Here is a 23789-nt window from a genome sequence, read left to right on the forward strand (position 1 = left end):
CTCTACATTAATAATTTATAATTAATAATTTTACTTACAAAAAATATTAATTAAATGTATTTTCCATAAATAATTAAATTGTTATAATATTTTTCTAATAAAACTAACCTATGTTAAAATATGTTAATGTTAATATTTATTGTTTTATTTAAAAATTTTTTAAATCAGTTAAAAATTTATTTATTATTAATTAAATAACCTAATTTTTTAATTATAAAACCTTATTTTAATACTAACCTTACTATTTTGAATTGGAAGCAGCTTCATCGAAATTGTAATAATTCCCATGTAGCATAGGAATGATTACCATGCTAGCATGGCTAGAGTTACCATTCAAAATCGGGTGAACTACTATGTCAAACAACTAATACGGCTAAAAAACTTGCGTTACCATACTACGTGGTAATAATTACTATGTTACATTGGAGAATATACCATTCACTTCTCTCCGTATAGCAGTAGAATTTTAATAATATGATCAGTGATTTTTTTCACGGAAGTAATCAGTGAATTTCACTGATTACTCAGTCACCGTTTTACGAGAACAAACGGTGATTCTCACTGTTTGAACTAGTTGTAAAGTTTCACTGATTGAATCAGTGACAAAATTTTACTAATAATTAGTGAGTATTCCCTGATGAGTAGTGGTATAGTTATGACTGAAAAAAATAGTGAATATGGACTTTGACTCAGTGAAAATACAGTTTTAATTTGGACGCACTGTAAATTTTTTGTTTAGTCATAATTTATTTAAAATGATAAAACGTTTCAACATCCGATTCTGAGCCTCAGATTTAAAAACAAAACTTTGAAGAATATATGAATAAATAAATAAATAAAAATTTAATATTAAATTATTTTTTAATTCAGCAAAAACATGAATCCTTTGTATTCCTTTCAATCCACGAAATATATCGATTTACTCGTGTATAAACTCCTGGATAACCTGGAACAGCACAGCCCTCACCCCACGATACTATTCCTGTAAACAAAAAAAAAAAAATTATATGAATAAATATATAATTATAATTTTTATTATGAACTTTACGTAAATAATTTATTTTGTGCAGGAAAACTTTTTTTTTTAATTGTTTAAATAAACTAATTTACTATGGAAATGAAAGGGAATTTTAAATATAAAAATATTTTTATTTTTATATTTTTTTCACAAAAAAAAATCAAATCAAATTTTCCCGAGAGACGAAAATTTTTTTTGATACGTCCATTTTTGCCTTGAATTTTTTTCGTTTCACCTCGAGGTCGATAAAAGGAATCACACAAATTATTTTTTTTATTGTCCATTTTGTTTCTCTGATCTTCATAAATAAAAAAAAAATATAAATCTTACCTACAATACTATAAGTTCTATTTTCGAAAATATGCAAAGGCCCGCCACTATCTCCCTAAAAAACCAAAACAAAAACAAATTACCTTAAAATTACTCTTTAAGAAAAATAGTATATTACACACTTAGGGAGGAAAGCAGAACATTCCAAGCCACGTGTATAATCACCTACCTGATAAACAAGCGAATTGGGACGCCCTACCTTCCTCCGTAGTGTGTATACTGTTTTTCACTAGATCTGTACCTGAAAGTTTCAACTTTTGCTTCTGTTTGTGGAAAGAATGGCGCATGCGCTAATTTTCATTATTTGTTTTCTCATAAAAAAATGAACGACTTTCTTTCTTCTAAACAGGGCAGGAATTGAAACTTTCGGTGCAGATATGGTGAAATAGTAATTCAAGCGAAAGCTACACGAGTCCTCATATGTCAATGTATCATAACTTCTTAGTCTACCTGTAGGATACATTATTTTTTGCAAACCCTGCTATGAAAGTTCAATTTTCGAGAAGTAAAAAATTAAAATTTTTTGTAACCCGATAATGTTCGGCTTTGAAACCCCACCACAATTTTGATTTAAAAGCTGGAAGAGTAGGGAGCGCTTGAGCGATGGACGCCAGTGTCGTAATTTGTATAACCAGCGAAGGGGGACAGAAAAGTTGTCATGTATATTATAAACAAGTTAGCTACGGCACTGGCACGACACGTGCGCCGAACTAAATAACAGAGAGAGAGAACCTCACGGTTAGACTAACACAATCATAACTTACTTACACAAGTAAATACTGCGTTCTGATTGGCGCTATCCCCGTTTCGCTCACACTGAGATTCATCGCGCTTCCAGACCATTACAGGGTTAAAATCAAATTTTCTAAGAATTCTAAGTTGTCTATCGTATACCGCTGGTGAGACCTACCCTTTTGACTGTCTTAAACTTCTAAGGTATACAAGCCCGTACAGAATACTATCACAAGCTATAGTTAGCAAATGATAATCACTTGGGGATGACGGTAGAGGGCAATATTTATTAGTTGCCGTCCTACGATCCAAGTGGGATAATGTGGAAGAAACCCTTTTAGGGTAATGAGTTATGCTGCAACTCACCACTTATCTGCAGCCTGTAGACCAATACAGGGAATTGGTACCATGGGGGCCCCGTTCCAAGCCCCATTTCGGCCAGAGTCTCTTTATTTCCTGGGATGGAAGGAATGGGGGGCCGAGTGAGGTAGGACTCGTGGTGGCTGTGGTTAGATACCACACGCAATGGGGATTTTTGATTATACCCCCGGTAAATGTCCACTCTTGGTTTCGACTGGGAGTGTCGTCTGGGTGGAAGAGATGGGATTACGCAACGCGAGTATGCCCAAAAGGGCGAGGCCTCGGCTTCCGGTTGGCGGAAGCGGACTTAGGTCCACGTTACATTAATTAATTGTCTATCGTATACGATGCATATCACATCCTGACGGATCCGAATTACGGTAAGTTACAGTATTTTACGGTAATTTGCCGTAATTTACGGCATTTTGGAAAATTGCGGTATTTTACGTAAACGGACGGTAGCTTAAGTAAGATGTGTAGTCAAGATTGAATATATATTGCGCTTCGGAGACGACTTACAAAGTCCGAAAATAGAACTTTCAGAGCAGGTGTTGCAAAAAAAAATGAAATTACCTGACAAGAATCTTTGCCTCCGTCAATATAACCAGCACACAACATATTATCGGTGATACGTTTCGGAGGGTAGTTAGTCATCCGACATTCATTATTACTCATAATAGGCACCAGAACTTCTTGCAAAGTAGAAGAAAGCGCACCAGATTCTTCAATGGCGCCCCAGCCAGTGACAGTTGCATTTTTACCAGTAAAAGTACTCCCACGTTCTGGTAAGCACACCGGCTTCATAGGGCCCTCGAATTTTATCACACCATTTATTTTAATTAACGCCAGATCATTGTTGTAGTTCGACGTCGAGTACCCGCTATGTTTTATTACACTCAATACTTTATACTCGACCAATTGGGATGACGCATTGTTACGATCATAAGCTCCTGTATGGACTTTTATTTTCGATTTATCGAATCTATTGAATATAAACAGTATCAGTAATTTTTATAGGGGATTAATTGATCAATTAGGTTAGAAATAGTACCGGTCAACACAATGCGCAGCAGTTAGTACGTAGTGGCTACTTATTATGGTGGCTGCGCAGTAAAAACGTCCATGGTAAGTTAAATATGTCATCCATGGATATTGATATAGTTTTGCGTCTTGACCTCCTACTATTCTATTTGGTATATTTGATGTTCCACATACTGTAAAAATTACATACACAGACAAATTATTTGCGTTTAAAATTTATGGTGTTGGCTATCAAAAAATTCATGTGGGAGTCTAGCATAGATTTTCAAGTGGATTCCCACGTGGAATTTTTTACGAATTCTTATGAACCATGGATGCCTATATAAACCTATATATAAAGCATACATGAACCATGTATGCCCATATATGAAGCATTTGTAAAAATTGGCCCTATATGGAAAATATATAATACATACATGACAATTGGCCGTATATGTTGCAAATATAAACACACGAGCCATGTATGCGTCATATACGCCCATATAGAAAGCATGTATACCCATATATGATGAATATATCAAAATTGACCATATAAGAATCATATATGAAGCATCAATTCATACATGTGTTCAATTTTAATATACGCTCCATATATGCTTCATATATAACCAATTCCTGTATATACTTCATGTATGATTCATAAACGGCCAATTTTATTATATGCTTCATAAACGTCAAAATTATATATGTGCGTCATATATGGCCAATTCCCATATATGAGATATATATGGTCAATTCCCATATATGCGACATATATGGTCAATTCCCATATATGCGACATATATGGACGATTTCCATACATGCGATAGATGGCCACTTCCTTCATATATTTCATATATGGCCAATTCCCATATATATTATATATGTGGCCAGCTCCCATGTATACGGCATATATGGCAACTCCATATAGGCTCCACATATGGCAATTTTCCATATATGCTTCATTTATGGTCAATTCCCACATGTTCCATAAATGGACAATTTCCATATATTCTTTATAAACGTCGAAATCATATATTGTGTCACATATGGCCAATTTCCATATATATTATATATGTGGCCAGCTCACATATATACGGCATATATGTGGCCAGCTCACATATATACGGCATATATGGCCACTCCATATAGGCTCCATATATGGCAATTTTCCATGTATGCTTCATATATGGTCAATTCCCACATATGTCCCATATATGAACAATTTTCATATTTGTTTCAGAAACGTCAAAATCTTATTTTTGCGTCATGTATGGTCAATTCCCATATATGCTTCATATATGGCAATTTCTATACAGGCTGCATATGATTCATAAACGTCAAAATCATATATATGCTCAATATATGGCCAATTCTTATGTTCCACATACGATTCATATATGATTCATAAACGTCAAAATCATATATATGCTCAATATATGGCCAATTCTTATGTTCCACATACGATTCATATATGATTCATAAGCAGCCAAATCTTATATACGTTCCGTCTATAGGCTTGTATGATTAATTTCTCACAGAAATTTACTAAAGTTATTCAAATATTCTAATTACTGTATCCTCCATAAATAAATTATGTCAATAATAATCATACAAGTACTCTACCCCTCACACCCTTAAATTAAATATTACAAAAAAAAAACAAAAAATTTACAGCATTTGGGACAATCTTCAGGAATATTTGCAACAGTAGTCGAACTACCGACGATATTGTGTATCCATTCACCAAAAGCTTTTTCTGTATTATCATTATCATCATTACTATCATCATTTGTCCTCACTAATAATCTACCAGGCTTTGATATATCAATTTTATTTTCCTAAAAAAATAAGAATAATAATAATAATGACAATAAAAAGAGTAGTAATAGTAGTATGCTAGACAAAGATAACATAAAACGTGAAAGTTAACCTTGGAATTGACGAGTCCTAGATCAACAAGGTCACTAGGTGATTTATTAAATCCCCGAGCAAACATAATCCTCAGCACACTATGACTATTATCCTTATCCTTATCCTCATCCTTATTCACTCTGGTATTATGCGAATTTAAATTTGAATAATTAGATAATATTGGCGGCACTCTTGAATCAATACTCGAATTAATTACACACACACTAAGCAGTAAATTTATCACAATGTATTTCATTATATATATTTATATACTCATACTCAAAATGGATTCAAATATCTAATAATTTATAATGACTAATAAATTACAGCTTAATAAATAATTAAATAAATTTGACATAAAATTTGATCAAACGACTTATCGATACAACGGTCACTTTCACACAGAAGTTACTCAGCTGTGCTACATCTTTATTTATATACGGAATAGTGGACTGACGAGTTATCAAGTGAAATTTTTTAATATTTTGGCATTTTTTAGTTATATATTTTATTTTATACCAGAAATTTTTTTTGAGCTTTTTGTTCATAGGGACAATTGTACTGATAAATTTTATTTCTGTGTACATATTTTTTTTTCGGTAAAAAAATAATTAATTATATAGATTGATAAAAATTTTGCGATTTTATAATTTCAGGAAAAAAATAGAGATTGGAAATTTTTGACAAAAGATTTTATTTAATCATTTTTTTTTTTTTTTTGATAAATATTTTTCAAGGTGATCAATGTGGTTAGTGTGTGTTTGGCACACTGTGACAATGGGTCAAGGTATTTGGGTCACATTACCCTCATGCGGGTATGAACTATTTTAATTTTATTACTTATATTATTTATATATTATTGTTATCGATTTTATATTATTAAACCAAAATATATATGTTGCATTATCATTGTTTATTTTAATTTTATTCACTAGATAAATAAAAAAATTACTTAATTAATACGTATTCATATTTATCTACGGTCAGAGGCCATTTTCATTTGCTATATGACGACACAAATTTTGAATCATTGTTAAAAAAAATTTAATTTTATATAAATGTGCATGGTGGGCTATGTGTGCTATATATGATGATATATGATGACGAAAAACATATATATGTCCATGTATGGGAGATATATTCATACATTTCTATCTATGCTCATATGTGAAGCATATATGTTTTAAGTAGTTCACATATGTTCATATATTGATTAAATATGATCATATTCATATATTGTCATATTTGATTATAAGTGAATGATATATATGAGGAATAAATCATATATGGGCTCATGTGACTCATATATTGACTATATGGATCATATAGTCAATATATGATTTTTATTCGAATGTTGCCATATACAATCAGAGGGGAATCATATATATGGTTTATATATGGGCATAGATAATTATACCATATAAGTTCGTATATGAATAATATACGTGCATATATGAATCATATATACGTCTATGTACGGGAGATATATTCATATAATTCTATATATGCTCATATGTGAAGCATATGTGTTTTAAGTAGTTCATATATTGATTAAATATGATCATATTCATATATTGTCATATTTGATTATAAGTGAATGATATATATTCGAAATTAATCATATATGGGGTTATATGAATCATATATTGACTATATTGATCATATAAGGGATATATGATTTTTATTCGAATATTCTCATATAAGATCTTATAGGCATCATATATATTGATATATATGGTTCATATATGGGCACATATAGTTTATATAGGCCAATATATGATTTTTATTTATATATGTTCATATATAATTATACTTATACTATATAAATTCGTGTATGAATAATATATGTGCATATGTGAATCATATATACGAGCATTCATATTTGAACCATATATGATTATATGTGGGTTACATGCATGCATATATAGATGAAAAATATATTCATAAATGAGCATATATGCATGGATATAAATCATATATGCTCATATATATATTTATGTAAACCCTAAATGTTTATATATGGATCATATATGTGCACATACAAATAAAATTTTCATATATCTTCATATATGATTATATTTGAACCATATATTGTCATATATCATTCATATGTGTCCATATATAATTATGCATGGTTGATATGTGTTCGTACAGGATTTTAATATAACAAATATGGAGCATATATGGTCACATATGATTTATATGATTGTATATGATTTTTTATATGAGTCAATTTTTTATATTTGTAACTTCTGAGCTAATCATCTATACATTTATTATTTTATAAATTATTTAGTATCTCGAACTAAATAATACTTTTAATAAAAAATTTTCAAAAAATTCAATTTTCATTTCACAGGCCTAAAAAAATTGTCATCGCATAAAATATCCCATAACTTTTAAATTCTACCTCTCAATAATAAATCATAGAAAAATTATTCAGTATTTAAAATTGTCACCATAAAAAAAAAAAAAAAAACTATTGCACAATATCTAATTTATTTCTACTGATATAAAATATCGAATAGAACAAAAGTTTAAAAATTTAACAACTCCCTGTCTATTGTGTAAGTTATTTCCGGTGGTTAAAAAAATGAGGCTAAAATTCAAATGAATACTATGGAAAATCCTTGTAATACAATAATAACAATTAAAAATATAAGTATAAATAATTGAGTCATAATTCATAAGTGAAAGAAAAAAAAAATTCTTCTCAAGTTTTTTTAAAAAATATATTATATGCAACTTTCGTTTTCAATTACGAAATATTTGACATTGATCAGTGGGACTGGACCTGGGCCTGCATGTGCATTTTATTTAAATAAATATTTTTTAAAATAAATTAAGAGGACCGATTAATTAAAGTGTTACCTCTGTGACATTGTACTTGTACAATATTACAATATAATAAATATATGTACACATTACAGTATACAGACTATACGTTAAAGTCGTTATGGTAAAGGTAGAAAAAAAAAAGTCAGTATTGCAACATAACATGATCATGTGCGTTTTAAAACCCGCGAATGATTTAAAAGCCTGACGTTGTACATCTGCCAATGCAAACACACCGTCCAAGGTGATACTTAACCCGCCTCCCACCATTAGCACATTTATTAGTTATAATTTACTATAAAACGGCTTAAACAAACTTTTAACCGAATACTTTACCACCGACAATCAATCTACTTGTACCAATTTTTTTTTTCTTTATTTTTTGTTAACTTCAATCGCGTTTATTACGCGGCCCAGCTATTCTAGCCATTTAGTATTTCACCATTTTTTTTTTTGTTTAAATTTTTTTTCAATTATTTGGTAATTTTTATAAATATGAAAGTTGTGTTGTGTGTCATTATTTTTTATTGGAGTAGGACAATTTATTCATTACCGAGGGTAAGTTTTTAATTTTAATTTTAATTATTTATTTTTGTCATAAGTCGATACTGGAAACTTTACCCTGGGTCACAGGGGATCCAAAAGAGACTGGAAAATTTTAAACTCAAAATATCTCTATAGATATCGAGTTTTGGAAAAAAGTGTAGGAATAATTTTTTGTAGAAAATTTAACGAGCTACAAAAAAGGATTCTTTTAATTTTTTTGTTATCTCAATATTTACAGAGATAATTGCAAAAAAACAATTATTATTATTACTCAGGGAATCTTGAACTTAAAATTTCTAGTTTCCATTCTCAAAATTTTAAATTCGAAATATCTCAATAGCTATCGAGTTTTTGGAAAAAGTGTAAGAATAATTTTTTGTAGAGAATTTAAAGGGCTAAAAGAAAGAATTCTTTTCATTTTTCGTTAACTCAATAGCTACAGAGATATTCGCAAAAAACCAATCGCAACTTATTGTTGATAACTTTCAAACTTCTGAAAAAAATTTTAAACTTTATTTACTGAAATAAATATATTTGTTAGAAAATTAAACTTTTTCCGATCCTGTCAGCTGCCCATTTTCAAAACACAGTAACAGACAAAAATAAAATTTTTTAAATATGAATTAAATTATATTCACAAGACTACTAAACTAAAAATACTAAAATATCGGTTTTTAAAAACTTGTCTCTTACTGTGTTTTGAAATTGTGCAGCCGCTATGTCAAAGTACATTTATTCGAATTTTGAAATTTAAAAAGTTAGGATTTTTTTTTTATTTTAAGTCATCGAATTTTTGAACATTGTTAAAAAAAAACTCATTTCTTCTTTTAGAATCATAATAGCTGGGCCAATGAGGATTCAAAATTTTCATTAAATTTATTCAATTCAACATCAACTCTCGATAACGACGACATGGCAATTATCGACGATGGTTTTATTGTCGATACGAATCCTCCTAAAATAGCATTTCCAAAAATGCCAAATTTATGCAGCGATTGTGGTAATTATTATAGGAAAGTATGAAACTATGTAAGAATCCATAGGAATTAATAAAAGAATACATGGATTTATATTAGGGCTGTACATCTAAACCGGCTTAACCGGTTAAAAAAGTTAACCAGGTTAATTAGCTGGTTAGCTGGTCAGCTTAGCTAATTTAACCAGTTAACTTCATTAGCTTGGCTAAGCAGCCAAAGGCTTAACCGGTTAACTTAAATTAGCTAGGCTAATTAGCTGAGGGTTTAACCGGTTAAATGGTTAATTTTTTTTTTTTTCATCTATTCGCTACTTTATCTTAGAAAATGTATAGGAAATATCATATTTCTTTAATTTTAGACCGAAAAAGCTATAACAAAAAATTTATACTATTAGTTCAAAAAAATTAACTCCAATTTTTCGAATTATTTAATTAAAAATATATCGCGTTACTAATGCCAAAAAGGTGTATCTCAAAATATACGCCCTCTGGCTCTGTAGAACCAAAAAGGCGTATTAAAAAATTTTTTTTTTCGGATAAACTTGGGAATGTTACAACAAAATATATCCAGAAAAAAACGAAAATAAAATTTTTTTGACATACGTCCTTTTGGCTTCAGTAACGCGATATATTTTTAATTGAATAATTCGAAAAATTGGAGTGATTTTTTTTGAACTAATAGTATAAATTTTTTGTTATAGCTTTTTCGGTCTAAAATTAAAGAAATATGATATTTCCTATACATTTTCTAAGATAAAGTAGCGAATAGATGAAAAAAAAAAATTAACCATTTAACCGGTTAAACCCTCAGCTAATTAGCCTAGCTAATTTAAGTTAACCGGTTAAGCCTTTGGCTGCTTAGCCAAGCTAATGAAGTTAACTGGTTAAATTAGCTAAGCTGACCAGCTAACCAGCTAATTAACCTGGTTAACTTTTTTAACCGGTTAAGCCGGTTTAGATGTACAGCCCTAATTTATATAAGAATCCATGTAGGAAACCATGGACACTAAAATTCCCATAAGGAAACTTGGATATATGGATTTCTTTGTAGAAAATTCATATGGGAATTTGGGTTCCTATAAAAGTAATTTCTATATAATCCAGAGCATTTGAATTTCTATGTCTATCGTCTACTGATACGCATGTATAGATAAAAGAACATTAATATTTCTATAAGAAACCATATGGGAATCCATCCGAAAACGCTATGTGGGTACATAGGAATCTAGGCTGGATTCCCATATAAATTTTTTTGATAGGGTCAAGTACACGGAAAGATTGAAGCCCGACTGGTTACTGTTCTGCACCCGACTCAGTACAGTCCCGCAGAGTAATCAGTGTAGTGCTGCACCACAATCGAGCATTTTTTTCCAGCATCGTACTGAGTCGGGTGCAGAACAGTAACCAGTCGGGCTCCAATCTTTCTGTGTAACACGGCTCGAGTTAAACTTAAGTTACAAAAGACATTTTCAAAGACCAATCAATCCCTTCTACAAATCAACCCCCACTATACACACAAAAAAAAAATTCTCGATTGAAGGTAAATATTCTTGATTCAAAAAAATTTTTTTTGGAGACCTAAATTTTCTCAGATAAAGTAGAAATCTTCTCCAACCAAGACGAATTCTCTTGGCTCAAGAAAATCTTGACTTGGTTCCCGAAAACGTTTGTCTTCAAAAATATTTTCTTGACTCAAGATATCTGTTTATTCTGTGTATGCATAGAAAATAATTTAGTACCGACAACAAAAAAAAAAAAACCAATGTTCGTTCATAACAAAACACCCTAATAATAAATTAATTATAGTTTGTGGTATTGGAAGAAAAACGAGGATTGTCGGTGGTACAACAGCAACAATTGGTGAATTTCCATGGATGGTCGGTATAACAATACGTGGAAAATTTCATTGTGGGGGTAGTTTGATCACTCGTCGCCATGTTTTGACTGCTGCGCACTGCTTAGAAGGGTAATTAGGAATAAATATTAATTATTAAATTGTTATATAAATAATGAATATATTTTTATCAATAGATATGACGAAAGACACTTTGAAATTTATATCGGTAATCAAGATTTTGATAAACCAAGCCCAGATGCCATACGCCGACGTGTTAAATCATGGACTTTCCATAAAGATTTTAATACTTATAATTTAAATAACGATATTGGTGTTGTTGAATTAGATCGTTCTGTTTCATTAGACAGTTCTATTCGTACTGCATGTTTACCAGAAAATCGTAAGATTATTATTATTATTTAATTACTAATAATTTTTTTTGTTGCGCACTTCAAGCGCGAAGCGCTGAGGGTGATTTATGAACAGTTTTTTTCCGACTATTTTAACCACACAAAAATATACCTACACTCTTAATTACACCAAAACAGGTCAAATTGTATACTAGCATATGAAGAATTTATTAAGGAACAATTTGAACCTAACATTAAGTCGATTCGTTATTTTATTAGTTTAAAATAAATTATTTTAACTTAAGAAACCAATGATGTCAATTGTTACGTATGAAACTTCGTAAACACGATAACTTTCGATAGACACAATTAATCGGCCTAACTTTTTTTTTATTACCTTTGTATTTTTTATCACAATAACCCTATGGAAAATCACTATCTAAATCCTTTTAGTTTAATTGTAATTAATTAAAACGTAAAACTGATTATTCACGAAAAATTTAGCCGCCATTTTTATTTTTACTGTTATTATTTTTTTCATTCTTTCTCTCTATCAAATACTGGCGGCAGCACCAGCGTAACAGTATAGGTTTAAAAAAAAAAAGCGGCATCTAAGAAAAAAAGGCGGGATATTTAAAAAAAATGTTAATAGAAAAATATTAAACTGAAAATAAGAAATGACAAAATCAAGTTGATAATTTATAAGTTGAATAAAAATTTATAAAAAAAAAAATTAATTAATATTTTACAATAAAAGTTATGATTAAAAATAAAATGAGCGATTGAGGTGCACTTTGGGATTTTCCAACATTTTTTTTAATACTGGCCCATACGAAAAAAATATATATCTGGATATATCCGGGCAAATCTGCATATATGAGACATATATTTATATATATGTTGCATATCTGTGACATATTACAGATTTGCCCGGATATATCCGGATATATATTTTTTTTCGTATGGGGGGATGGAAAAATTTAATAATGAAGATTCAAAAAAAAAATCAAATCGTCGCTTAATCAATAATTATTTTTTTTAATTATTAGTCCACATTCACTTAAAAAAAATTTTATTTTCTTACTGTATTTTTTTTTTTTCTATTTAACAGAAATTTTAGAAATTTTCGTTATCATTGAAAATTCAATCGTGGGGTAAAATAGGTCGGATTAAAAAGAAGTTCATGTTTTTAAAAAAATTTATCTGAAAAAAGAAAATTGTTAAAAAAAAAATTTGTTGCTACACAGAAAAAAAGATTTTCTTGGCGCGAGAAATTTTTTGTTTTATAAATTGAAAACAAAAATTTTCTTAAGACAAGAAAAAATTTCTCGGTTCAAAAAATTTTTTCTTGATCTAAAAAAATTTACTCTCGCTCCAAGAAATTTTAAGTTTTCAATTTACGATCCGAAAAATTTCTTGAGGCAAGTAAAAATTTCTTGCACTAAAAAATCCTTTTTTTCTGTGTATAAATCCCATTTTTTCAGAAGTAAAAAAAAATTCTAAAGTAATAAATAATAATTAATTTTTAGGTGCCATTGATTACACAGGATCATTAGCAACAGCCATTGGATGGGGACGCACATCAGAAGGTGGGGACGTTAGTTCAACATTGCGTAAAGTTAAAGTCCCTGTTTTATCCGACGAAGAATGTGATGAAGCCGGTTATCAAAAAACCCGACGTACTGATAACATGTTCTGTGCTGGTTATCTTGAAGGCCAGCGTGACGCTTGTTCTGTAACTTTTTTTTCTTTTCTTCCATAAAAAAAAAAAATAATAATAATAATAATAATGATATTAATTTTATAAATTTAATTTTTCAAGGGCGATAGTGGCGGACCTTTATTAGTCAAAGGTCCTTATGGACATCTGGAAGTAATAGGTAATTTCAAATTCGAATTTTAATTATTGAGTAATGTAATTAATTAATTAATTAATCAATTAATTAATTAATCAATTAATTAATTACAGGAATAACATCATTCGGGCGAGGATGCGCGAGGCCAAGATATCCAGGTGTCTATACCAAGTTAACAAATTATTTGGGATGGTTACGTGACCATTTACAGGGAGAATGTATTTGCCCACCTGCAAATTAATTAATATTATTATTGATTACTTTATTAATTAAATAATAAGTTAAGACAAAAAAAATTCTAGTCGCTTTAGTATGTAAGTCAAAATATAATAAAATATATTATCATTGTGATTGTTAATTTTAAATAAATAAATAATTATTACCATTACAATTGTCAGTTACCACATTTTTTTTTTGGTAAAATGTTCATATTAATTTTTGTCATGGAAGAGAAATTTTAAAATAAGTCTGATTGTTTCGCTGGAAAAGTCGAATAATACTGAAGCTTACTGTGAATTGAACTTTGACCTCGAATAACTTTTGAAAAATTAAATTTATTGAAAAATGATAGGAGACCTTTTTTGTAGAGCGTTCAATTTCCAATAGAAATATCTATTGATTTTTCCAATACGCTGATTCGCTGATGAGTTATAAAATTCCGAACTTTAAAAAAAAATTCCGTTTTATTTGAATGGAAAATCAAAATTTGCGATGAGGCGGTTGTTTAATTTTTGAAAAAAAAAACATAGTTAATTATTTGACGCAGTCTTATATATAGAGAAGGGGGCAAAACGAGGTGTCCCCTTACAACACTGTTGTAAATATCATTGAGCATTATTTTGAATTTTTTTTGTTAAACTTTTTCAAAAATCAAAAGTGTCAGTCGAAAAATATGAATGACTTGTTTAATGATAAAAATGATTAAAGATTCTTTTTTCATCCCTTGTAAGGTACCCGAGTAAAAAAAAAAAATTGTTGAAATAGTTCAAAATCGGTTTTTTCTGAATGTATTTTGCACTGAAAAATGTTAATTCGTACCCGGGTCAAAAATAAAACTTGATTTAGACTTGGTTTACTAAGTCGAAATTTGGAGCCGTTTTTCACAAGACAAACTCGACTTTTTTTACGGAGGTATGAAATATATTAAGTTTTCGCCTTGGTTTAGACTTAACTGGCTTACTTAGTCACGATTTAAGACGAAAAAGTTTAAATCAAGTCGAAATTTACTTGCTTTAGACTTATTCGACTTAAATTTTAAGACGAAAAAGTCAAGATCAAGTCGAAACTGACTTGGTTTAGACTTATTCGACTTAAAATGTAAGGCGAAAAAGTCTAAATCAAGTCGAAACTGACGATGTAGACTTATTCGACTTAAATTATAAGTCGAAAAAGTCAGAACTAAGGTGAAATAATTTTGATATATTAAGGCGAAAGTAAGGCGAATAAATGATTTTTTTTCGACTTGGTTTAGCAAGTCAAAAGTAATGTGAATGATTATCGTGTTCAAAGTAAAGACGAATAAGTTGAACCTAAGATGAAAAAAGTTGAAAAAGTTGAAAAAAATTAAATTTAAGTCGAAAAAGTCGAGATCTTATCAAAAAATCGTCGGCAAATCGAAAACTTCAAAAGAAAATGAGGCGAAGCTAGCCTGAATGAAGTTTTATTTTTGACCCGGGTAGTATTAAGTCAACCTTTTTTTCTCTTTTTTCAGAAGTTAAAAAATTGTTTGAAAAAAGTTGGTCATTGGGCAAGTTCAGCCGAACTAAATCCTGAGTAAGATTATGTAAAGTAAAAGCATATTTACTATACCAAATCTTACTAAGTTAGTAAATTTGCTCAGGATTAGTTCGGCCGAATATGCCCATTGTGTCACGTTTTGAAGATTAGAATAGTCAACACTTTTTCAACAATTTTTTTTACACGAGTAAGAGACCCAATACCTGATCAGGGAATTCGTACGCGATCACTCATTTGTATATCTATATTTACTAAATTTTACTAAATACATCTATACAAAAATATAAAGTGATCGGGTACTAGGTCTTTTACCTTATCCAATAGTTATGTGCATGTAATTTTTCTTCGTGTGAATTTCTAACAAGAAAATTTGATTTAATCAAATTTTTTTTTCATCTTTATTAGAGAGTTCTCATTTTTCCCGCCAAAAATTTACATTTTTTCTATTTACTTTGAATATCATTAAAAAAAAAAGATTTAACGTATTTGAGCCCACGACCTTAGAATTTCCTCAAGTATCCCGTTTTACCCCCACTCCTTTCTTTATTTGTATACATTTCGGTAAAAAAAAATTTTTTACCTTTAACTCCAAATTTATATATATTTATATACATATATATAAACATATATATATATATATATATATATATATATATTAATCGGGTCATGAGACTAAGACGTTTTGCTTTCGACGAATGAATCTGGGTTAGTGAAACCATCAAACCGTTACTTACTAATATACTAAAATAATTATTATTTATTGTCATAATTAAAAAAAAAAATTTCCATCAGTATAATAAATAAAATATTTAATATTTAATATTTAAATAAAAATAATTAACTCGGTAATAAAAAAAAATTATAATAATTTCTTAGTCCATTTCCATAAGCTGCTTATACTGACAATCGTCACCATTATAGTGATAATATTATGAATATTAATATTAATATTAATAATAATAATAATAATAATAATATTAATAATAATAATGTTAAAAAAAAAAAGAAGAGTGTTTATAAGTATAGTTAAATCCGGTATCCGGTTGTAAATGTTGGAGAAAGAACTTTCTTCACCAAAGAATCACGATCCTCAAGTTTAAATCCACTCGAGTAGTCGATCAGTCTTAACTTACTCGTCAACGTTTATATTATAATATATATCTATATATACATATATATATAGACCACGAGAAAGCGTGGATAGATCTGTTATTATTGTCATCGTGTCCAAGCTTAGAAATAATAATTAATAATAATAAATAATTAAAAATATTGTGATTTAATTAATAAAAGTTTTGTAGTAAAAAAAAATCATGATAAGGTGTAAGAATTACAAGTGTTTGATTACTGATGATCGGAGAAAGTTTATATAAAAAACGAAAGCTATTTTATTTAACTGTCATTGATATTTTGTTTTTTTTTTGTTAATTAATAATAATAGTAAATTAATAATTAATTAAGTGTTAAGTGATTGAATAATGGTGATAGATAAAAATATATTAATTATTGTATTTATTGTTTTAATTAATAATTGTAATTCTTGGTCGAAAAGTACAAGTTTAAGTGATGATTACAATGTAAGCTTTCATTTTCTTTTTATATTTTTATTTTTATTTTTTATTATTATTATTAATGGGTTGAGTTACATTGAGACAGTTGTTAATAATAGTGTTATGTATTATAATTGTTTTCATTTATTATGGATTACATTCAATCAATGTCAAGTTCAATGACTAGGATTATATTTTAAACGAAATGAGAGTCAATATTTATTACACTTTCTCTTTTTGATAATACATAATATAAAATTTTATTATTATCATATATATACATATATATGTATGGACGTAGATAAGCAATAACGTGTCAACCGAAAAAAATCGATTTTTGATATTTTTGTACCAATGATTCCTTAGTTACTAAAAAAATTTTTTCGAGTATTTTAGCGGGAAAATTTTTTTTTTAAATCATTAAATAAAAAAATTGTTGAAAAATAAATTATCTGGGATAAAACTTTTTGTAAAATCGAGTCAAGTGACGGGAGTTTAAATACTAGATTGCAGAGGGCCAGTCATTAACTATAATTAAAATTCAAGTAATTTGCTACGTTATTGCAACAAATAATAAATAAACTTTTCTTATTACAAGTTTATAATTTTTTTTTAATTAACTTTTTACGTTACAATATTTCTGCTGTAATTATTTTAGCAGTACAGTGTCAAGTTACTTGAGATTAATTGGATTTAATAGACAAGTATGATTAGTAATTTTGCAAAACCGAGTCAAATTTTATGAAACTTTTTTGAAAATTAGATCCGCTATTTTATATTTCGTGATACAAAATTTTGGTTCATTTTTTATGGATCTGCTTATCTTAGATCCTCAAACTATTATATTTTTTTTTTTTACCATTGATTAATAAAAGCACACGGAAATAATTTTTGCTCGAATATGTTTTAAATTTTTAAACGAAATTTTCTCGAAATTACGTCTATGTTGGTTGATATGTTATTGCTCATCGACGTTCATATATAGACTCTGAAAAAAAGTGTGGGGTAAGTTGGTCATATCGAGTATTGCGACTATTTTAGATCTTTGACAAAAAATAATTTTTTCGTCTTTACTAAATTTAATAAAAGTATAATGGAAATGCATGACCAAAAAAAAGAAAAAAAAATTTAAATTCTGTCATAGAAAAATTATATATAAATATATTTAAGTCATAGCTGATAGTTACCTAATATTCATTTTAAAAATTAAATTTAAAAAAATTATTTTCAGATCTTTTTATCCACGTCAGCCCTTTTCTGACACAATAAAATAACTTAGATATTTAACGCAGAAAAGTTTTTTTCTTCACAAAATTTCCCCTATTTTACAATAAAAAATTATTATTTAATTCTCTATATTATTTATTTATTTAATAAATTACAGAATCGTACGGGAAAATTTCTTTTCGATGAAATTTTCGGTATTGACGTAACTGCTGGTGATAGTATCGAAAGTGATGAAGGACAAGCCAAAAATTGTAGCTGTGGTCAGATGAAAATTTTTTAATTTTTTTCATTCAATGGATTTTTAAATAATCATTAATAATAATAATAACATTTCTTATTACAGAATGTGGAGTACAGAATCAAGAAATTCGTATAGTAGGTGGTAAACCTACAGTACCTCATCGTTACCCATGGATTGCGAGACTTGTTTATGAAGGTCGTTTTCACTGCGGTGCTAGTTTATTAACTACTGAATATGTATTGACGGCAGCTCATTGTCTTCGCAGGTAAATTATTTGAAAACTTACATATTTATTATTATTATAATTTTCTTATTGTAAAATGAAATAATAAACAGCATTAACGTCATGAAAAAAAAACAAAACATATTATAACACTGTACAAATAATTATTTTAATTACTAATAAGTAGCTTGAACACAATTAATATTTGTATTGACAATGAACATACAAAAAAAAATATTCATAATCATAATTAATGACTTTTTAGATATTTTACTGACAATATATATAATTACTGATATGTAAATAAGTTATATAGTTTTTTAGTGCCAATTTAAACCATGTTTGTATCAATTATACTACGTTTATAGTGCATTGATAGTCAGAATCAATACATTTTGCTTAATATTCTATGTAGCAAACTCTTTTTCTAGCTTCTGTAAAAACATAATTATAAATAAAAGCATATTTTAATTAATACGATTTTTAAAGTGAATTGATACTTTTAATCAATACACTGCTATTAGTAATTGTTCTAGACTATTTAATATTTTCAAGTTTTTATAAAAAATCATAATACCAATAAGTAGATTCGATTGATAATATTATCTTTATAGTGCATTGATATTTTTAATCAATACACTGCTATTAACAATTGTTCTAGACAATTTAATATTTTCAAGTTTCTATACAGAATTATAATATCAATTGGTAAATTTGATTGATAATATCATATTTATAGTGCATTGATACTTTTAATCAATACACTGCTATTAATGATTATTCTAGACAATTTAAGATTTTCAAGTTTCTATACAGAATTATAATACCGATTAGTAACTTTAATTGATGATGTTGTCTTTATAGTGCATTGATACACATAATCAATGCGTTACTATGTTTTAATTTTAGTAGAGTATTTAAAAATTTTTAAGTTCTGTAAAATTTAAAGTTATGCTGGTAATATAATTTATACCAATATTCAACGGAAAAATATTATAATTGCATTCCCCGGCAGATCTAGATTACGGTCATTACCGTAATTTACGGTATGTAGAAGAATTACGGTATTTTACGGTGAAATTCCATAACTGATAGTAAACTTGCGGTATTTTACGGTAAACATACCATATTAAACAGCTAAATCACGGTATTTTACTGTAAATTTGAAGTTATTTGCCGTAGATTTGCGGAAAACCTGCTGCAGTTTACCGAAAGGTGGAGTATTGTACCGTAAAAACAGAGAAACAAACGACACTTACGATAAAAATGCCGCAAATAACAGTAAATTACCGTGGTTCACTGCATAATACCGCAAATTGCAGCACATTTGACGTATTCTCCGGTAAATTACGGCAAAATGCGGTAAACTACTTTAATTCGGATCTGCTAGGAATTGATATAAATAATAGTATTCACTAACAACGGATTCATTATTTTATTCACTTAATCCATCGTTTGTATGACGTAGAACAATAATACCGACTATTAATAACAAATAGAACTATGCTTTGACGAATACTGAGGATTTTATAGTGTATTGATGCTCAAAATCAATACATTTGCTTTGGTCTCTATTAGAGACAACTAAACAGTATATTTACACTTTTCTTGAGTTAATCACTCGAAAATATTATTTGAAAGCTCACAAATAAAAAAAAATTATTAAGTAATCAATGATACTGTGAAAAATTAATTTTAAGGTCTAAATTAATGTGTCAATTTTTTTTTTTCAGATTAAAAAGATCAAAATTACGAATCATTCTTGGTGATCACGATCAACATACAACAACAGATGCGCCTGCAGTTATGAGAGCTGTTGCTGCGATAATACGTCACCGCAATTTTGACATCAATTCATACAATCACGATGTGGCATTATTGAAAATGAGGAAACCTGTTGTTTTTTCGAAAACAATACGTCCGATTTGTTTGCCTCAGCCAGGTATATACTTTTATACAATTTAGTATATATTGTAGTACGGAAATAAATATTTAAAAAATTCCTTCGTTTTTAAGGATCCGATCCAGCGGGCAAAGATGGCACCGTCGTAGGATGGGGGCGTACGATGGAAGGGGGAATGTTACCTGGAGTTGTTCATGAAGTTAAAGTACCTATTTTAACTCTCGATCAATGCCGCAAAATGAAATATAAAGCTCATAGAATTACTGGTTATATGCTTTGTGCTGGTAAAGGCAGTCAAGATTCATGTCAAGGTGATTCTGGTGGTCCATTACTCGTACAAGAGGGCGATAAAGTTGAAATTGCTGGTAAATTAGTTTTTTTTATTTATTTATTAATAAAAATTTCATTTAATTGAAAAAAACACGCTACCAACCATCTTACGGCAACAAACAATTTAACTTTAGAATACAAGTAATTAAAATAGAGAGGATACACTTTAGTGTCCATCTTACGGTGACTATATGTTTTAACTATCAACTACTGATATAGGAATCTAATGAGCGGACACGTCACCGCCCATCTTACGGCAACTAATAATTTAATTTTAAACTGCAGAAATTATTAAATCCGATTATTGCCGACCATCTTACGGCTGTCTTATACTTCAATCTTAAGCGACTGGTATTAGAATTTAATGTAATTTTCATATTGCCATCCATCTTACGGCAACAATGAATTTAACTTTAGATCGCAGATAAAAAAATTAACAAAAACCGTTTGCTATTTACCATCTTACGGCAGCAACAATTTAAAAGGTCGTAGGTTCAAATAAACTCTGTATTGTTCCTGCCATCTTACGGCAACAACTATTACAAATATCGAAATTTAATAATATCCGAAGACTTCTTCCATCGTACTGCGACAAAGTAATTAGTCTTTAGAATACAGATATTAGAATTGTGCGTAATCTGCATATCACCTTCCATCTTACGGCAATAACAATTTAACTTTAGACTAAAAGCAATTAAAATAGAGAGTTTACACTATAGTGTCCATCTTACGGCGACTGAATGTTTTAACTGTCAACTACTGATATAAGAATCTAATGAACGGACACGCCACCGCCCATCTTACGGCAACTACTAATTTAATTCTAAACTGCAGAAATTATTAAATCCGATTATTGCCGACCATCTTACGGCTGTCGTATATTTCAATCTTAAGAGACTGATATTAGAATTTAATGTGATTTGCATACTGCCATCTATCTTACGGCAACAACGAATTTAACTTTAAACTGCTGATATAGAAATTTAATAAAAACAATTTACCACTATCCATCTTACGGCAGCCAACATTTAACAGGTTCAAATTAATTTTGCATAGTTCCTGCCATCTTACGGCAAGAATAACAATTATACAGATTTAATGATGCCTGAAGAATTCTTCCACCTTACTGCGACAAAGTAATTAATCTTTAGAATACAGATATTAGAATTGTATGTAATCTGCATACTACCTCCCATCTGACGGCAAATAATATGACAAATATTCGAATTTGGCAGCAATCATACAGGGCATCCATCTTACGGCCGTTATAATTGAACAGACATTAAATTTTAATGAACTCATAACGAACCCCTCCATCTTACGGCGACAAATAAATTTATTCTGAATCGCAGATTAAAAATTTCAGATCCACGTGCCCCCGTCCATCTTACGGCAAATTTTTTTTACTAGGGTAGAAATTAACTAATAATATTTTAATAGAAAAAAATTAAAGAAATTTCATATTGCACGACTCATAATGCGAAGCATTCGGGAGTGCTTTACGATCGAAAATTTTTATTCGCCTCCTTTCTACAACTATTTCTGTTATTATCGTCTTATTAGTGAACAGAAACATCTCACATGATGCACCAATTTACAGACAATGTAATAAAGATTATTTCTGCGATTTTCAAAAACAAATTCAGTGCAATAGAAACGAGAAAATCATTAAAATAAACTAAAATATTTTCCCGTCAAGCAGTAAAAAAATTTTGTAGCTTGAAAACACAATATCTCGAAAAAGAATCCATAATTTAACTCCATTTTTTTTTTAAATGACTCGTTTTGCCCTAGAAGGATTTGCTTTCGAAAATGGCTATCTAACTTTGTGTTATGCAATTGTAATTAATAAAAAATTAAATCGCATTTTCTTTAATTTTAGCCTAAAAAATATGTGTGGACATTCGTCTTAACAAGTGCGCATGCGTGATATTTTTTTTTTTCTAATACTATCACCCAGTGTGCCTGCGCCATACTTTTAACCGATTCATTTGGCGCGGGTATTTCGAAAATAAAAATATAAAAAATTGAGATTAGACGAATAAATAAATAAATAAAAATAATAAATAAACAAGTGAAAAATAAAAATAGAAAAAAAAAAGTAAAATTTTTCACAGATCGTACGGCAAAAAATTTCGGAATTTTTTACGTTTGAAATTTATTATTTTTTTTTTTTTATTTTAAATAAAATTATTTTTTTTATCATTTTTATATAAATAAATAACATTTGTACTTCAAATTTTATTTATTTTATTTTGCCTGCGACATTACCCTTTCGGAATATTTCAATGTTTACGATCAAATAAGCATTATGAGTCGTGCACTTTTGGATTTTCCAAACTTTTTTTAATTTTTAATCAAAAATTTTTTTTTTCCAGGAATAGTTTCATGGGGAGTCGGCTGTGGAAGACCAGGATACCCTGGAGTATATACACGAGTAGCTAAATATTTAAACTGGATAAACACAAATATGGATGACTCTTGCTTATGTAACAAATAAAAAAAAAATGAACAATTAAATACACCAAAAATAAATTAATAAATAATATATATATCACATATATTGTATATATTTATGTACAGTCTACAAATTATAAAATAAAACTTTAATTTTTTTTTATGGAGAATTTATTTTCAATAAAATAAATTTTATAAAACAAAAATTTTTTGACTTTCATATATTTTATCATACCGAACAATGGTATTGGAACAATAAAAAGGTATAAATAGATGATTCGATAACGGTTGTAATGCCAATGGAATATTAAATCGTTAACTAACGGTAATTTTAACTAGTGTCAAGA

The 23789-nt window shown here is 28.8% G+C and overlaps 2 protein-coding genes across 3 annotated transcripts; one reads left to right on the forward strand and one right to left on the reverse strand.

Annotated features, from left to right (window-relative positions):
• Positions 1–720: 720 nt before the first annotated feature.
• On the reverse strand, positions 721–5788 carry LOC130678294 (trypsin-1-like). Of its 2 annotated transcripts, XM_057485441.1 has the most exons (6): positions 5394–5788; positions 5136–5301; positions 3492–3654; positions 3014–3422; positions 1349–1403; positions 721–982 (listed from the first exon to the last, which is right to left on the reverse strand). In XM_057485441.1, exons 1-6 carry the CDS (start codon positions 5628–5630, stop codon positions 867–869), a joined length of 1146 nt encoding a protein of 381 aa, XP_057341424.1. In that variant the 5' UTR covers positions 5631–5788; the 3' UTR covers positions 721–866. The 2 variants fall into 2 exon arrangements, with proteins under 2 accessions (XP_057341424.1, XP_057341425.1); XM_057485442.1 differs by lacking the exon at positions 1349–1403 and having other exon boundaries at positions 931–982.
• A 2611-nt stretch (positions 5789–8399) lies between these two features.
• Positions 8400–23627, forward strand: LOC130662885 (transmembrane protease serine 9-like). Its single transcript, XM_057461835.1, has 13 exons — positions 8400–8767; positions 9587–9755; positions 11538–11697; positions 11763–11968; positions 13448–13653; positions 13741–13798; positions 13888–14010; positions 16988–17088; positions 18446–18548; positions 18632–18794; positions 20486–20694; positions 20769–21020; positions 23364–23627. Exons 1-13 carry the CDS (start codon positions 8705–8707, stop codon positions 23483–23485), a joined length of 1935 nt encoding a protein of 644 aa, XP_057317818.1. The 5' UTR covers positions 8400–8704; the 3' UTR covers positions 23486–23627.
• The last annotated feature ends 162 nt before the right edge of the window (positions 23628–23789 follow it).

Source organism: Microplitis mediator, chromosome 1 (genome assembly GCF_029852145.1).
Source record: "Microplitis mediator isolate UGA2020A chromosome 1, iyMicMedi2.1, whole genome shotgun sequence".
NCBI classification, from domain to species: Eukaryota; Metazoa; Arthropoda; class Insecta; order Hymenoptera; family Braconidae; genus Microplitis; species Microplitis mediator.

Excerpts from the sequence above, each read along its gene's own strand:
- LOC130678294 (XM_057485441.1), bottom strand. The coding sequence starts at position 5,630 with ATGAAATACATTGTGATAAATTTACTGCTTAGTGTGTGTGTAATTAAT. Across the intron at positions 3,655-5,135 it reads TGAAGATTGTCCCAAATGCT|TATGTGGAACATCAAATATA; the intron begins GTAAATTTTTTG and ends TAATTTTTACAG. Across the intron at positions 983-1,348 it reads TAGAACTTATAGTATTGTAG|GAATAGTATCGTGGGGTGAG; the intron begins GTAAGATTTATA and ends TTTTGTTTACAG.
- LOC130662885 (XM_057461835.1), top strand. The coding sequence starts at position 8,705 with ATGAAAGTTGTGTTGTGTGTCATTATTTTTTATTGGAGTAGGACAATT. Across the intron at positions 9,756-11,537 it reads AAATTTATGCAGCGATTGTG|TTTGTGGTATTGGAAGAAAA; the intron begins GTAATTATTATA and ends AATTAATTATAG. Across the intron at positions 18,795-20,485 it reads GCAGCTCATTGTCTTCGCAG|ATTAAAAAGATCAAAATTAC; the intron begins GTAAATTATTTG and ends TTTTTTTTTCAG.